Source organism: Pochonia chlamydosporia, chromosome 1 (assembly GCF_001653235.2).
Source record: "Pochonia chlamydosporia 170 chromosome 1, whole genome shotgun sequence".
Classification (NCBI taxonomy): domain Eukaryota; kingdom Fungi; phylum Ascomycota; class Sordariomycetes; order Hypocreales; family Clavicipitaceae; genus Pochonia; species Pochonia chlamydosporia.
In genome coordinates, this window is record NC_035790.1 from 4607060 (window position 1) to 4622715 (window position 15656).

The following is a 15656-nucleotide window of genomic DNA, read 5'->3' on the forward strand; positions in this document are numbered from 1 at the left end:
CACTGAGAAGACAGAAGGTAATGGAGGTACGTACCTATTAAAGTGGCCAAGGGCGCGTCTCCTCCAGAACGCGTGCCAGGAAAGTGAGAGTCGCGGGTCCACAGCTCTCACACCAGACATCCATCGCAACGACAGATCAGATCCATCTCAGATCCAACATATTTCATTGTATACTCATATACTCAATTTGGGCCCTGAAATTGGTCATTATGTCCTGGTGATGGACAGTTTACTTGACAACATAGCTTGAGTTTCTTGCGATGGGTTGGAGCAGGTAGACAGGCTCGAGCTGTTGACACGAAAACCTACCTCTCCCAACAACCAAGGCCGTCGTTCCCTAATTACCTCCGAAACGAGAAACCACACATCAAATGGGACCTGTTCTGGTTTCAAACATGAGCCAAAGTGGCATTGGCGAGCCATCGTCCCAAAAACTTCACCCCTTCTTCGCCAAAGGGACCTCCTGCGACCCGAGTTCGGCGGTTCCGACATCTAACTTTGTGAACGACTCACGGTTTGACGAACATAATACTCCTAACTCGACACTTGAAGCAGGACACGATGCTCCCCCCGCGAAAAGACATAAATCAGAGCATCAGGAATCCCACTATGACCCCGGGATAGGCAGCCTAAAAAACAGCACAGCAACTGGCACATCCGAAGCTTCCCCAGCCTGTCCTCTTCCCGCTGTTTCCGACCAACCTTTGCCGACTTCGCAGCAAGTGAATGCCAATTCAGTACCAAATCAACAGGGACTGCAATCTGGCCCCCACAATGTTGCGAATGCCGTGGGTCCTGACACCGCGCAGGCAGCTTCACTACCGAGCTGCATTCAGCATTCTGAACAACATGAACAACGTGAGGGAAAGAAGGTCCTCAAGCTGAATTCTAAGACCGGGACTCTAGGCTCTCCGCCAAAGCCAAAGCAAAAGCCTAAGAAAAACTCCCGCATAGTCTGCATCAAATATGGCCACAACGAGAAATCCAGGAGTGAAATTGGACTCAAGATTGCTCAGATTCTGGATGGCTCCCTACAACTCCCAAGAACACCCACGAAACCGCGATCAAACAAGAGGTCAACCAGAAATAGTGATAATCCAGCCAAACCCTCGTCTTCTATGAAGGTTACTCACCCCTTCTTCTCGGGGAAACCCAAAGCACGTTCGTCAACGCCTGCTCAACCAACAGAATCCGTCACAAAATCACCGTCAAAGAGGAATTCTGTATTTATGTCCACGCCCGTCTCTCCGAGGAAGCCGAGAAACCCTTTCTCACCGGCAAATACTACAAGGATGCCCCAGTTCGGGATTAAGTCTGGGGGTACCAAAGTGCCTGGGGCCAAATATCCAATGTGGCCAACAAAAGGCATGTCACATATTCGAGGAAATGACGTCTATCCAATTACCGCTGAAGAAAATGGAGTTGAAACCGGAGGTTCCAAAAAATCGAAAGGTCAAGTCACATTAATCAGCCCAGGTGAATCAGTGCTAGTAGTTGTTGCAGACCGAATCGACATTGAAAGGGTTCGCTGTAACTTGCCGCAAGATGCCGACTCTTTCAATCCCGCCCCGGCAGAGCTTCGTATACCGCAGAAACGATGTGAGAGTGGTCCAAAATTGCAACATCGAATACGATCCCAACTCACAACTACCTCACATTTGGCATTGGCGGGCGTGGAAGATCTGAGTGTCGATGAATTGGCTGGGCCAGCGCCAAAGTTGGCTCATCCAGCAATTAGCCGGCACTACCTGTCACTGGGAACACAATTATCAGCATACGATAGGTCGACCTGCGAAAGTTTATCTTGGACACACAAATATGCACCCGCCTCAGCCGCTCAAGTTCTGCAAAAACACAATGAGGCCCATCACATCAAACAATGGCTAGAAGCGATGAAGGTCCAGTCAGTTGAAACTGGCAGTAGTGACTCGACAGGCGATAAAGGTAGACATAAAGCCGACGCATTGCCCAAGAAAAAGAGAAAAAAGAACAAGGTGGATGACTTCATTGTCGATACGGACGAGGAAGGAAGCGAATTGGAAGAGATTACTGGAAGCGACGGCGAAGGCATCGCTCCCACGGAGGGTCTGAAGTCAGTTGTCCGATTTGGCGGTCTTAGGTCCAAAGAACCCGGACGTTTAAAGAACAGCATTATCATCAGCGGCCCACACGGGTGTGGCAAGACGGCTGCTGTATACGCAATTGCAAAAGAGCTAGATTTTGAGGTCTTTGAGATAAACTCTGGCACCCGGCGAAGCGGCAAAGATATTCTCGAAAGGGTTGGCGATATGACGCGAAACCACTTGGTTCAACAACACCGAGCTCAGCAACCACCAACAGACAGAGAGGCCGACGACGAGAGCAAGGAGTCAAAATCCGGCAAGCAAGGTATGATGACAGCATTCTTCAAGACCAAGGCTGCTCCAGAGAAGAAGGAGAAGCCAAAACCGTCTTCGGCAGCTCCAGCACCCAAGCCATCTCCCAAGGGGCAGAAACAGTCTCTTATCCTCATTGAAGAGGCCGATGTTTTGTATGAAGAGGACAAGCAATTCTGGGCCACGTTGATGGGCATGATGAATCAATCGAGGCGGCCATTCGTTATCACCTGCAATGATGAGAGCCTCATCCCGCTTCAGAGTCTAAATCTCCATGGGATTTTCCGCTTTTCGCCAGCACCAATGCCTGTGGCTGTAGATCTTTGCCTCGTTATTGCTGCAAATGAAGGCCATAGTCTGCGGAGGTCCGCTGTTGAGTCTCTGTATCGGGCTCGGTATCATGACTTGCGAGCCACCATTTCGGATCTCAACTTCTGGTGTCAAATCGGAGTAGGCGACCGCAGGGGAGGATTCGACTGGTTTTACAAGCGGTGGCCTAAAGGTTGCGATATAGACAAACGTGGCGACATAGTTCGAGTCATTAGTGAAGACACGTACCAGAATGGCATGGGCTGGATCGGCAGGGATGTCATTGTATCAGAGTGCGACAGGTATGACAGAGAAGTCGAGGCTTTACGGCAATGTTGGAATTTTTGGCGAGCGGACGTTGGCGATTGGTGTCAGTCAAGCGAGCTATGTAAGGTGACGAAAGCGACATTGGAAGCTCCCGAAGCATACGGCAAGAAAGCGGCTGCACTTGAGGCCCTTGATCAGTTCTACCAGGCAATGAGCGATGCTGATATTTGTTCGGGTGGCGTCTGTGCAACCTGGATGCGGGAACCGGTTGATGCGTCTCTTCCTGATCTTCCCACCAAGACGAGAGACGACTTCATAATCGGGCGCAGCTTGTTAGAAGCAGATGGCTATACACAAACCGCCAACCCGAGTAAGACGATTTCAATGGCGTTGAAATCGCAAGCCCGGGCACAACTCCGTTCACAGCTGCAAGACATACGACAGTCACCAGATAGTCTGGGGTTGGGTCCGATCGACGAGTCTTGGACGGTGTCAAGGCTAGAAGCATCCTTCCACAAGAGTCCCAGCACTGTCACCAGGATGGACATTGCGTACGCATTCGACCCCATTGCTGTAGCGCCCAAGTCGCAGCCATCTTCGCATCTCGATCCCTCCGTCTTTGACCGCACGATGAGGTTGATTGTTCTGGATGTGGCTCCGTGGATCCGTGGCATCGTGGCCTTTGAGCATCAACTCATGCAGGAAAGGCTAAAGCTCAGCAGTATTTTGAGCGAAGGCGGGACACGAAAGCGTATGCGTAACACGAGAAGTGCGTACTCGGCTCTGGAAGGTGGCGAACGTGGAAGCACCCGACGAGAACAATACTTTGGAGACTGTCTTACCACGCAGCTGGTAATGAGAACTGGTGGTGATTCTTGGCAAAATTCCCTGGCCAGTGTACGAAGCAGTATTCATGGCACAGAAACGCCTACAAATGAACGGGCCACACCAATGGAAGAGACGGATCTATAAGATGGGCACTATAGCAGAGAGTTGCTTTGAGAAAGATGCATCTTGGATACCATAGTGTAGGGCGTATAAGGAATGAAATCAGCACAAGTAGAAATATTTCCAAGCTCAAAATCAAACAGCATAGACATTGTCATAACAGCATTTTGTATACTGGAACCGTTAACATGACGCGGGTATCAAGTGCTAAAACATAAGGCAAGCAGTCTTACAGCCGTTCAATCGTAAGAATCACACCATCATCATCTGTACCCACGGCCACCATGGCGCGGCACATCCCTCTCAACAACAACGACATGATCATCCCGAGCGAGATACTGTCCGTCACCAGCCCTCTGATAATACTGTCTCTCCGAAGCATACGACGGCTCCCTCCTCTCCCTCGTCCACTCCCGCTGATATCTCGGCCCCCTCTCCCACCTCGCATCAACCTCCTGGTACACTCTCCGTCTCCCATCCAAGCTTCGTCCCCGATCCCCCTCCCTCGCACTCCTACTCCTCGTCAAAGGCGCCTGCCCACGCACACCCACCCTCTCCTCATAATACCCTCCTCTATCACCACTGCGCGCTCTGTCCCGCCGAGAATTCCGTCTCTGTCTGTCGTCCCCATCGTCCCCGAGGATCTTGTCCTTGACCTTTTCCACCTTGTTCTCCCAGTCTTCCTTGCCGCCGTACAGCATGCCCTTTGGCCAGAACTTGTGCGCCACAATGGCCGCGACACCAATACCCAGAAGGAGGCCCGCCGAGTCTTTGATGAGTTTGCCGCGGTTGTGGTCTCGTTCCTGTTGGGAGGGGACGTGTCGTGACGGTGAGCGGCTGTGCTGTGAAGATGCTGGGCGTGAGGAGCTGCGTCTTGATCGTGGTCTTGATCGTGACGGGGAGCGGGATTGGGATGGTGTTCGGGAGGGAGAACGTGAGGCGTGAGAGGATCTGTGTGACATGTATGATCTTGCGCGGGTGGGGGATACTGATTGGGAGGGAGATCTGGAGCGTCGATGGGGAGTTGGTGGTGAGAATGATGATGATGACGCTGATGGTGGTGACGGTTGTCGTTGCATTGTTGATGTTGTAAGTCGAGTTGATGCTTGAAGAACGAGAGGCAGAGTCAAGCAGTGATCCAAGGATTCCTCACAGGTTTGTAGCAGCGCCCTCCCTGTGTTCAATTGCTGCTGTAGTTCGTTCGAATCGACGATGACGACGTCACACCTCCAGAGTGCAGACTGCAGATCCCAACGAATCTTCAACTCAAGTGAATATCCGAGCAGTGAAACGCTGCAAAATGCACTGCGACCCAACTGCAAATAAAAACCACAACAATAATGCACACAAGGCTGCAAAGAGCAGTTTGATTGGAAAGTTTAAAAATGCAAGTTCCGTCTGTCATGGAGTGACCGCAGTCTGGTCGGGCGGAGAGCCACAAGCGGATAAGTCGGAATGAAGACTCCCAGAGTGAAGCGATCATCTTGTCTGCCTGACAGCCTCACAGCGGCGCAGCCTCTACATGGAGGGAGCCGGTTTGGTTTCACGGGCAATAGTCTCACACAGAGTCAGTACAGTAACATTATCATTTAGTACAGCATCAATTGCACATGTTCAGTTGCTGACGTGAACCTGTTTTGATGGCTTTGCTTTTGCGTGGCTGCATGTCTGGAGTTGTTGTAGGCAGCCATTTACGTTGTCTGCATGTGGGAGGGATTGGATGAGGCTCTTTGCACTGTTACTGTCCTGTACTGTACTTACCGTATTGATATTGATTGTATTGTGTTACTGTGCATGGAGCTGACTTGTTCTGGTTGAATAGTCCGTGTGATTAAACTGTACTACGTGTATTCAGCCTCAGCAGCCTCGTTGCCAATACCACGAGCAAAATGCGACACCCCAAAATAAACGAAGTGAACTCAAATGTATCGTCGGTCCTTGAATGAATAAATGCTTGCGACTGGTAATCACCATTTGTTGCTGTACGAACTCGGTGGCAAAATCGGCGTCGGTCGCTTCCATCACGAACTCGGAACTAGGAACAGGAACAGGAACCAGGAACATAGACGGCAGGGGTACAATCAAGAACAAGTACATACTTACTGTGAGCACCATGTCAGACACCCTTCAATCAGGGAAATCGAGGCAATCAAAGCCATCGTATTCATTCCCTGCACACGACCAGTACAGTCCAATTTTCACCTCAAAATCGGACCACAATATTTAGTGCCAAAGCACTTGCATGAACTCATCCAGCCCCATTCTCTGCCAAGGCAAGAGGCAAACCCTCAGAGATGTCGTGGCTGGCACTGCGCTTGACAAGTTCGAGGACCGCGTGACTGATGAGCCCAGGAAATACGTTGACAATAAATATCCCTCAGTGGGCCATAGACGGGGGAAAGATGTCTGGTTGTATCGTAGGTAAGTATTAATACCACAATGGTGTGAATGCAATATATACAATACAGGGTTTGTACAGTACCGGTACCGGTACAGTATCCCGGGAGAGAATAATGGAATAGTAGACTTGGCGGATAAAGTGCCTTGTTCGAGGTGTGCTTCCAACAAAAGCCACCACATTTCACACTTGACGTTACAAAACATGGAGAACTGCCAGCATTGCCGGTATGTACGTTACTGTACCAGACAGTTACTGTATCGACATGTCCATCCATGGAGGTCAGGATCATGACCACGGCCCAACTTCCACAGTGGAATTCGCAGGCCCAAGGTTGAATGAAACCCCATGCCTGCTTCGTGCATCGTGGTAGAGGCGGTCTCGCAGCCATGTTCCATACAACCAACCTGAAATTGCAGAACCAATAATGAACCTGTGACCTGCTGCACCAGGCAAAGTGGCAAAAAAAAAAAAAAAGAACACAGATTGCTCTAATCAACCAATCGAACCATGCCAACACCATCATACAAAGGCATGAGAAAGCTTTCAACTCTGACGCTCTCCATCGCAGCATCGTTAAACTGCCTCAGATACCCCAAATCGCCATCAGTTTCATATTCGCTCCTATTCTTAGCCTTTTGATCCTGCGCCGCATAGGGATTCGTATCACTATCATCTGCAACGAGTCCCCGACGAAGAACATTATCCGCAACAATCAAGCCACCCTGTCTGAGCAGACGGTTGCTCGCCCCAGGCTGGGATTTCTCCAGAATCGTCTGCAGGTAGGTGGGATATCCTGACTTTTGGGCATCGATGAAAATAATGTCATATGGCTCATCAGGAGTCAACGCCTTTAGACTAGAAACTCCCAGTTAGCCAGCCAAGCAAGCAAGCAAGCAATATGAACCGGAGGATAGAGATAACCCCCAGTTGAGTGATGTAGCTCTCAAAATGGCATACATACGTTTCAACCGCATCCCCCTCCACAATATCCACATTCTTCACGCCCAACCGAGCAAAGCCATCTCTCGACATATTCACATATTCCCTCGACGCCTCAAGGCCAGTTACTTTGCCGTCCTTTCCAACGGCGTGTGCCCACACCAGCGCCGAGTATCCCACGTAGACCCCAATCTCGAGAACTCGCTTCGCACCAATTGTGTGTGCCAGAAACACAAGGTACTGGCCTTGGAAGTCGGATATCATGTACGCTGCACGCGGGTGGTTGCTTTCAACCCAAGCATGGTAGTCTGTTATATGTTGGGGCAGACGAGTAGAGTGCCTTTCCGAATATGACGTTACCTTGTCGGCAACTATTTCGTTGGGGTATAGGGATGACACGCCCGTCTTCATGATGCCTTGTCCACTGGTAGTGAGTAGTTGCTGCCTTGAAGAGAATTTTCGAAAATATTGCAATGCTGATGGACTTGGAGCTTGATTAGGGTTTTATGCCGTAAATCGCTGGTGTCAGTCTGCGTATGTTTGACTCATCACAGCCGTTTTCTGCGCCCTTCCATATTTTGACAGTATCGACAGCCGATTCCGGGAGGTCGTAAGCACAACATCCGTTATGCTTTGTGTCACTTGAATGAATGCTAATAACGTAACTAAATATTAACCATGGAGGCATGCCAAATTTGTGTTATTGTCCGGTGGTTGGTATTCATGCTGTTATTGGCCTCACTTTCGGTCCGCAACTCGACACTCCATAAGATGCTGGTATATCTTGTTCGGGGTGTACAGACTGGATATGTCCCCGGGAATGAACGTATCTCAGCAGACACGGGCTCACAATTTCCCAAATGTGACGTCCATCTCTGAGCCAAAACTACCCATCCCAACATGTCGAGCCCTATTAACGCATTGACGGAGACTCTCATCTTTTGCTCAAATTGTTCAATCACGGCTGCAGGGTAGCGCAGCGTGGGAGCGAACTCAAGACTTCGACTCACCTCCAGCAGATGGTAACTAATCTTAGACCTAGATCCAGCAACAAGAGACTATTCATTGTAACAGGGGCCTCCCAGGATATCGCCGTCCACTACGATTCCAGTGAGGTGGTGGCGAGATACGACGTACTGTCTGAGTTCCTTATCTGTCGAATTAATTGCGTCTCCTCATGCAAGAAAAATTCATCACCAACGGGTGCTCGATCAACACAAAAGCAATTACTTCAACCCGGGGCTTCATCAGACAACGTCCGGAAGCAAATCTAACAGGCAATATCCTCCCAAGTGGAAAACGGCGGGACCACGCTCCAGTCGCATTTGTTTGGGAAGATATTACCTTGTTTCACTAATCACCACTCGAGGCGGGTATGAAGTGCTGCAGACGCACAACTCGCGGCTCGTCGTGTTATATTGTCACCGCTGAAATCAACTTGATAGATGCCAAACAATCTTGATCCTCATCAAGCAGGGGCCAAGGAGAAATTGTTGTGTCCTATTAATATTGTATTCTGCCTTGGCTTACATATGGTCCGGGCTGGCACTGAAACCATCCCTGTGTTCTGACATGGTTTCTAACAGGTCAAAGACCAAAAGTGCAGAAGAAATTGTTGGAAGGGAGAACAGCAATTGGTCTTCAGAAACTGGCCGAGTCGCACCACAGATGATGCATCGCAACTTGCCACCCCTTTGTTCAAAACGGAATTCAGAAACCAGCATCCTGGGAAGTTGGACATATGATGCAGTGCAGCCAGCAGCATAAGGGCCGCAGCCCGGATCTGAAAGAGTGAATGAGAACGGCACAGACAGACAACTTGGGTGCCGATCAAATGTCTCGAACTCGGCGGTTTGTGGGACAACCGTCCCAATACCAGCTCTCCAAGGGGAGCAGCCTCGTTGCAATGGTGGCCCTTGGTCACGGTCAAAGGCTTGCATTCCGGATCAGGTGAGGCAAAACAAAACAAGTAACAAACACTTCTCAGTCAGCTGCTAACCAATGAATGTCCCCCAACTGATGCAACTTCAGGGTTACAAGCCCAAAATTTGGTGCTGCTAGAACAGCTGAACCAGGGGACTAAATTGCTAACACGACACATTAGCCCAACAGGTCAAACCTGCTGGCTTGATGCGTCAGAGCTAGACTCCGAATGGACCGCTATGGATCAAGTGGACTGGAGGCGTTCAATCGCGGGAAGCGAAATGTCTGTTAGCACCAGTTGATCCAAACACCGTCCCCCCCATGCTGAAGTGCATGAGTCTGGTTTGTTGGAGCAATGAACCTCCCACGCAACGTCAACTCCTCCTAGTGACATGAGCAAAAAACCCAAAAGCAAGTACTCTTTTGTTGGTCGTGTTGGCCATGAAGATCAAGTTGGGAGGAGATTGACTTTGTCTGCTCTGTCTGCGTGCTGGAACGCAAGTGAAAGTTTCAGGGGGACCGCAATCTTGGATGCAAGTTTTGACTGGCTGTGAAATGAGGTCCAACAGTGGCCAGATTGGACAAGGAAAGGCATACATACCATGTTGCCTCAATAAATACAGTGACCCAATTCGTCCAAGTACACACAATACATGATTCAGAGGGGTACGACGCACAAAGCAAGGAGACCAAGAACCAAGGCTAGTCTCGAACCGCCACCATTTGCACATTTGTATCATTAAGTGCAAAGACACGGCCTGTCGTAATCCATGTCAAATGCTGAAATGATGGACTTTCAACAGACCCTCGCTGTCGTCGTTGCCCCACAGCCTATTGTATATTGATGAGTGTGCTATGCTTAGTGCACAGTGTGTTTGCGTAGGAGGACCGGGCCATGATTGTAAGTATCATCACTTGCCTTGCATCCCTGGATTTCTCCTGTGGTTGTTGGGTGACGATTTTTTTTTCGAGGCTCGTCAGCAATCTCCCAGGCGCGTGGGCTCAGGTTTGTCTGTGACAGAGTGTGAAATGAAGGTTCGGTGATGATGGAAAGGGAGGGCAGGACATCCAAGCTCACAAATCCAGAAGTGCGAAGGATGATGGCAAGGATGCAGGAATGGTCCTATGTGTATCCTGAAAAGGGACGATCAGCACAGCCCACGACCCTGTCTATTCATGTTGGAACACACCAGCCGTGAGCAACAGTGGTTGCCCGCCAATGATGCCTCAAGTTCGAACTCGATTCCGCCGATGCTCCAACTTGATGTCGGCTTTGCCACAAATGCTTCCCGTGCTGGGGCCCAACACGGGGCGTTTTGAAAAACTCAAGGTCTATGCCACGATGGTCATCTGTAACCTCGGACATATCAATCCGCACAAGTATTCCCATAGTGTGTTGGACTTGCAAATACTCCGTACCAGTGAGCACCCTCAGGTTTCTCATCAAAGTGGTGTGGCATGACTTCGTGCTATCATGCACCCTCGAATTGCCGTGACCGTGCTTACATATGTCGTCGTAGTGAAGCATCCCTGTAGTTGGCATTCTTGGGCGGCCTTGATCCGTATTCAGCAAGGGGTTCACCAAATACCTGCTCAGACATCTCTCCGATTTCAGAAGGAGAAAGGAAGCGAAGACGAATCAGGGCTAGATATTGCATGTACCTCGTAGATTTTGCATCACCAATGTTGATACGGGCGTGCACATCCGTCTTCCAAGACTTGCTTCCAGGTCAGCTGCCGACTGCAATATGCTTGGTTGGTATTATATCCAGTGACCTCTAGCTTTATTGCCATGGTGGTCAAGGATGAGACGCTTGCAGAGTTAAGGTATACTCAGAAGCAATAGGCAAGATATTCTGCCCTCAGCCACATCAGACGGTTGTTGTTGCACCGAGTCGAGGAGACCATTGATTCTGGGACGTGCCTATCACAATACCCATACTGCAAGATGGCCGCTTAAGTACCTAGGTATGGAGTTTGCGCTGCATCTTTACCCCACTCCATATGTCACTCGACTGTAGAACGACCGGTTGATGGTGTTGCTAAAGACGAGGCAATTGCCCGGCGCGGCACATGCCTCGTGCCCTCTTCTCTCAGAAAGGGTGACGATGGCCAGAGGCGGCAAGAGGCACGAAATTCCACACCCTGGCTGCAGGCTTGCTTGACACAAGATTGGGTCGCCGCCATTGAGCCGAATTGGTGGTAGTCCCACTGCCATCGATGAATGGTTTTTATAGAGATTTATAGTAGGGACTGGTACTGACAACCGGCTCTTTGAAGCGACACTATTAGCTGCAAGATCTGGAAAAACGATAGAAATAAGACATGATGCGCTGTCAAGGGACAACATTATCGAAAATAGCATATGACGACCACTTTGCTGACAACCTCAGGATAAGCCAGGGAAAACGATGACTTGTGCCTCAGTCAAACGGTGATGCAAGCCCTTGGTGGTGGTGGATGCTGCGTGGCGGGCAGGATGTGACGAATTAATTGGCATGGGGCGACTGACAGTGTCTATGAATACGCCCCAGCCCTGCCACCGTCCCGTATTTCATGTGCAAGGTGTCCACTCATTGCATGCTCTGTGATATTATCCACAACTTCATCAGGTGCAGTAACCGCAGCCGGCTTGGAACGATTAGAGAACGAGCCACGGTGGGAGCGGCGATAAGTCGATGCCCACCTGGAGAAACATGGGCACATTCTGGACCTTGTCTAAAGAAATGGTAACCGTCTTTGATTTGACCAACAGCCAGACCTGCATTCTTATGATTGCTGTTGCACTGCGTTGTATCATAAGTTGTTTGTACTTGGAACAGCTCTGGTATGGACAGAAATAGCAGAGCTGTTCTCTGACCACCGTTGAACCAAGGACACCATGCCTGATTCGAGCAAGCTTCACTGTCCCAACCCGCAACAGTTGGCACCATGCTTGGCCATACTCCAGGACGTTGTTGAGCCATCAGATGTCCTGTGGGCTTGCCAGTGACAAATCGGCAAGTTACAGTATTGTGTCGAAAGGTACAGTCCCATTACGATGAACATTGCCTTCTCTTTCATACTCAATCCTTGTGCGCTCATAGTCTTCGTCGGTACCAAGGAAATTGCTTCTGTGTCTTATTAAGAGTGTCATTGTCCCATTGTGTATCCTACTAATTTTGTCCTGCGGCTTTCCATCGACTTTGGATGCTCTTTTTGTTACCAGGTGAGGAGAGTGGGAGTTTGACCATTTCTGACCGGCCGAGCAACAAGGAGATCGTCTGTTTCGATCGTTGCCATTTAAAACGCGGCGCTTTACGGAGGGCGTGACTGACTGTTGAGTGATATGTATGCGAAGCAAATACGTTCTGGTTCGCGAAAGTTGCCTGGCCTCTTCAATTTCCCAGTATCCGCCCTCGATTGCGTCAATGGTCACTACTGACTGTCATTGTAGCTGTAAATGTCGGCCAGTCCCATTGCGACGGACTTGAGGCTTGCGAGAGTCAGGCGTTGTCAAACAAACGGGCCGTCTGAAAACAAACCGTGAATTTGCCTCCAAGGCATACAGCATGGGCATCAACTTCGTTCATTTGATGATGGTAGGCTGAGTTGGCTGCAAATGGGTCTTCGACGCCACAAGCCGATTTGTGTAACCTGGTCAAGCGTACCCCGTAGAGGCACCAGAACGGCCAGCTTTCACAAGGACTAAAACCTGACGAAGCACCTATTCAAATTGCAGCAGCGGTCTTTGAGATCTAAGCGAGTGAGAAGCGTGGTGGAACCCAGGTCAGGCGCCACTGTGCACCAAACAGTGTCGGAATGTCTGGACAGTTCAAGAGCCTGTTGCCTTCACCCTGGTGAGGATGCCCGGTATGGGTTGACTGGTTCGCTTCTGACTCTTGATAAAAAAAGTAGCTACATGACAGGATCCCGCCATGGTAATGGAAGGGTCAAGACTTGGTCTGCATGAAGTGCAAGGACCGACGGATCAACTCGGAGAGAATGGTAACTCCGCAATGCGTGCACACCAAAGACAGAACAGTGGAAAAGAACAGACATGAAAGCAGATCAGAGGTCAAATCTGGCAACGTTTGGTGTTGCAGTGTGGCAATTCCCTGGATTTCATATGGCGGAGGCTAAACATTGGCGGTGTCTTAGGGTCGCAATCCCCATTCCTATCTGGGTGGTGCTGACGGAAGCAATAGATTCATGTGGAGGAGCCATGCCAACCAGCCATTTTTTCTTTTCCTTTGCTCAAGTTGAGGTCAAGGTGGTTCATGAGTTTGTCATGGAATATCCCGTCATCAAACCCCGTAACAGCGAAATTGGTAGGAACCTCATGACCACGTAAGCTTCTGGCTCTGTTCTTGGTCCAAATATGCGTGTGCTTGAGGTTCAAACAGTAGAACGCAACTCAGTGAAAATGACTTCAGCAAGCTGGTAACATTGGGGTGCCCAGAGAGTCGAACATCAAGGCCCGCTCACCTGAGCTCCCTTGTGCGAGAACTGCTGCACTAGCCCATGAATTGGGTCCTGCTGTGGACACGAGAACGTCGGAGCGAGGGCAGTGGCAGTGGCAGCAAATGGCAATGGCAGGCATGGAAGCAATGAGATGTTTGGCCAACGGCCCACCACACAACTCAGAGTGCTCTTCGCCCTTGTCGCTCTCCTCAAGGGGACCTGGTCCGGTGCATCATTTGTGTCATTCGGGTAGTACTGGACAGTGCGACTGGGGAGGTCTTTGCTTGAAACCCGCGAACTAGTGTGCCATCAAACAGGCCATCGTGTCCAGCGTGCCGCAATTCCGTATCTTCAGCCAGAGGGGAATCTCCGGTGGTTGGCATCCTTTTTCTTTCGTTATTGTTTACTGGTCACGACGACCAACAGGTTGAGATGCGATCGTTTCTGTGATGCGGAAGTTTGGAATGCTGACCCAACATTCGGGGGAGGAGGCGTGTTGCCTGATTTGCATGAGGCAAACTTCGAAGCATTGACACAGACGTGGGTACATAGACATGAGCCTAGGTTGCACTAATATGCGGAGGGGCAAAGTACCGGGCCAACACCTTGCTCGCGATACCGTCGTCCTGTCAAGCCTGTCGTCAAGCATCGACGAAGAAAGCCAGAAGGGATTTGGTAGCTAGAACTAAACTCAAAGGGTTGGTGCCATCTCATACATGGGAGGCATATCCTTCCAAGTCTTCCGTCATCCCAAATTTCCAAATTGCTCGATACAATCAGGATTGTAGGTGTCCTATCAAAGGGCGCAGAGGATGCCCATATCACAGACAGGGAGGTACTTTGATGGGTGCTAGGCGGCGTTCGAAATAGCCAAAGCCGTGTTGGCTGTACACCAGGGATACCCAGCATCTCCTTTTCAACATGGGTTTGATCCAGCAGCAAGAGCAAGAGACCCAGTCATCGGTGTTCTTCCTCCACAAGATATCAGGCAGGGTTATTAGTTTGGGTGAGGCCTTGAACGATGTGATGTGATCGTCCAAAGACAGGAGGAGTGGCTTGAGGGCGAGCCATCATTTGCATGGTGGCCGAAGTGCAGTATTACCAGAGAACTCAGAGGAATCCCTCCTGACACGGCTTTTCCGCGCGAGTAATTCAGCGACGAAGAGGCTGCGCTGGACTGGCTTCTTTGCGGCCAAAGAGCGATGACAATAGCAATCGAGTCGAGCCCGTGATCCACGATCCGTGGTCCACTGTGAAAGTCCAATTCATTGCAATGTTCTGACCAAGGCTGGCGGCGGCGTCGCAGTCGCACGTTAGGTTTGATGGTGTGTGTGCCACGCTTTAACTAGCTCGGAACGAGTGTCAGTGTGTCCAGCTTGCTCCAGTGAATGTCTGAGAAGAAGCGCGGCTCCTCCAACCGGAGGCGTCGACGCGGGACCACTTGCTCACTTGGCCAGGTTAAACCTAGGTCAAATGTGCCGATGTATTCGGATGTCTGTCCTCGCGTCTTTGTCTTCGTAACAACCCGTCCGTAAAGATGGGCTGGCCGGAGTCCCCAGCTGGAGCGTCATGACCAGAACCCAGTGCCCACAGAATATCCGCAAAACAGCGCCAAAGGCGTGGATGGCCCTTGGCTTGTGGCACGCTGAGCCACTTTGACCACTCTGCACTTGGATGCCGGGACTCCGTACCTAGGAACACAGTCAGATGTCTGGTGGGCACTCACTCTGTGCTTCTTACGCCAGGCGCCTCAGTCCAAGGTGCATCGGCTCAAGTGAGGACGGAATAAATCTGTACGTACTCGTATGCCGAAGGCGAGTCTACAAGCACGACTCCTAACTCGCGAGGCCCATGAAGTGTAGAAATCGGCAACCAGCCAGCAGAGGGTTCAAAGTCGTTACTTGCAAGGAGAGTCGCGATGGGTCCTGGTACGTTGTCTCATTCTTCAAAGCCAACGTAAAACTACGGAAGGCACCAGACCTTGGAGCCATGAGAGCGGCAGTGGGGTCGCGACTGCTTGAGTAGCCGGGGCGCAACTAGTTGGCCCATCG

The 15656-nt window shown here is 50.5% G+C and overlaps 7 protein-coding genes across 7 annotated transcripts; 1 reads left to right on the forward strand and 6 right to left on the reverse strand.

The window, feature by feature from the left end:
* Window positions 1-395: 395 nt before the first annotated feature.
* Window positions 396-3923, forward strand: VFPPC_01188 (ATPase, AAA-type, core; the record flags this gene model as incomplete). Its single annotated transcript, XM_018281061.1, has 1 exon — window positions 396-3923. The coding sequence occupies one exon, from the start codon at window positions 396-398 to the stop codon at window positions 3921-3923; it is 3528 nt and encodes a 1175-aa protein (XP_018149573.1).
* A 239-nt stretch (window positions 3924-4162) lies between these two features.
* Window positions 4163-4978, reverse strand: VFPPC_18743 (hypothetical protein; the record flags this gene model as incomplete). The annotated part of the gene is made up of 1 exon (XM_022430311.1): window positions 4163-4978. The coding sequence occupies one exon, from the start codon at window positions 4976-4978 to the stop codon at window positions 4163-4165; it is 816 nt and encodes a 271-aa protein (XP_022285945.1).
* A 778-nt stretch (window positions 4979-5756) lies between these two features.
* Window positions 5757-6688, reverse strand: VFPPC_15313 (hypothetical protein; the record flags this gene model as incomplete). Its single annotated transcript, XM_018293066.1, has 2 exons — window positions 5757-5934; window positions 6204-6688. The coding sequence occupies 2 exons, from the start codon at window positions 6686-6688 to the stop codon at window positions 5757-5759; spliced, it is 663 nt and encodes a 220-aa protein (XP_018149574.1).
* A 100-nt stretch (window positions 6689-6788) lies between these two features.
* Window positions 6789-7650, reverse strand: VFPPC_01191 (O-methyltransferase family 3; the record flags this gene model as incomplete). Its single annotated transcript, XM_018281062.1, has 2 exons — window positions 6789-7155; window positions 7262-7650. The coding sequence occupies 2 exons, from the start codon at window positions 7648-7650 to the stop codon at window positions 6789-6791; spliced, it is 756 nt and encodes a 251-aa protein (XP_018149575.1).
* A 1115-nt stretch (window positions 7651-8765) lies between these two features.
* Window positions 8766-9179, reverse strand: VFPPC_18742 (hypothetical protein; the record flags this gene model as incomplete). Its single annotated transcript, XM_022430310.1, has 1 exon — window positions 8766-9179. The coding sequence occupies one exon, from the start codon at window positions 9177-9179 to the stop codon at window positions 8766-8768; it is 414 nt and encodes a 137-aa protein (XP_022285946.1).
* An 842-nt stretch (window positions 9180-10021) lies between these two features.
* On the reverse strand, window positions 10022-10867 carry VFPPC_18741 (hypothetical protein; the record flags this gene model as incomplete). The annotated part of the gene is made up of 3 exons (XM_022430309.1): window positions 10022-10285; window positions 10364-10716; window positions 10819-10867. 3 exons carry the CDS (start codon window positions 10865-10867, stop codon window positions 10022-10024), a joined length of 666 nt encoding a protein of 221 aa, XP_022285947.1.
* A 3308-nt stretch (window positions 10868-14175) lies between these two features.
* Window positions 14176-14514, reverse strand: VFPPC_18740 (hypothetical protein; the record flags this gene model as incomplete). Its single annotated transcript, XM_022430308.1, has 1 exon — window positions 14176-14514. The coding sequence occupies one exon, from the start codon at window positions 14512-14514 to the stop codon at window positions 14176-14178; it is 339 nt and encodes a 112-aa protein (XP_022285948.1).
* Window positions 14515-15656: the final 1142 nt, after the last annotated feature.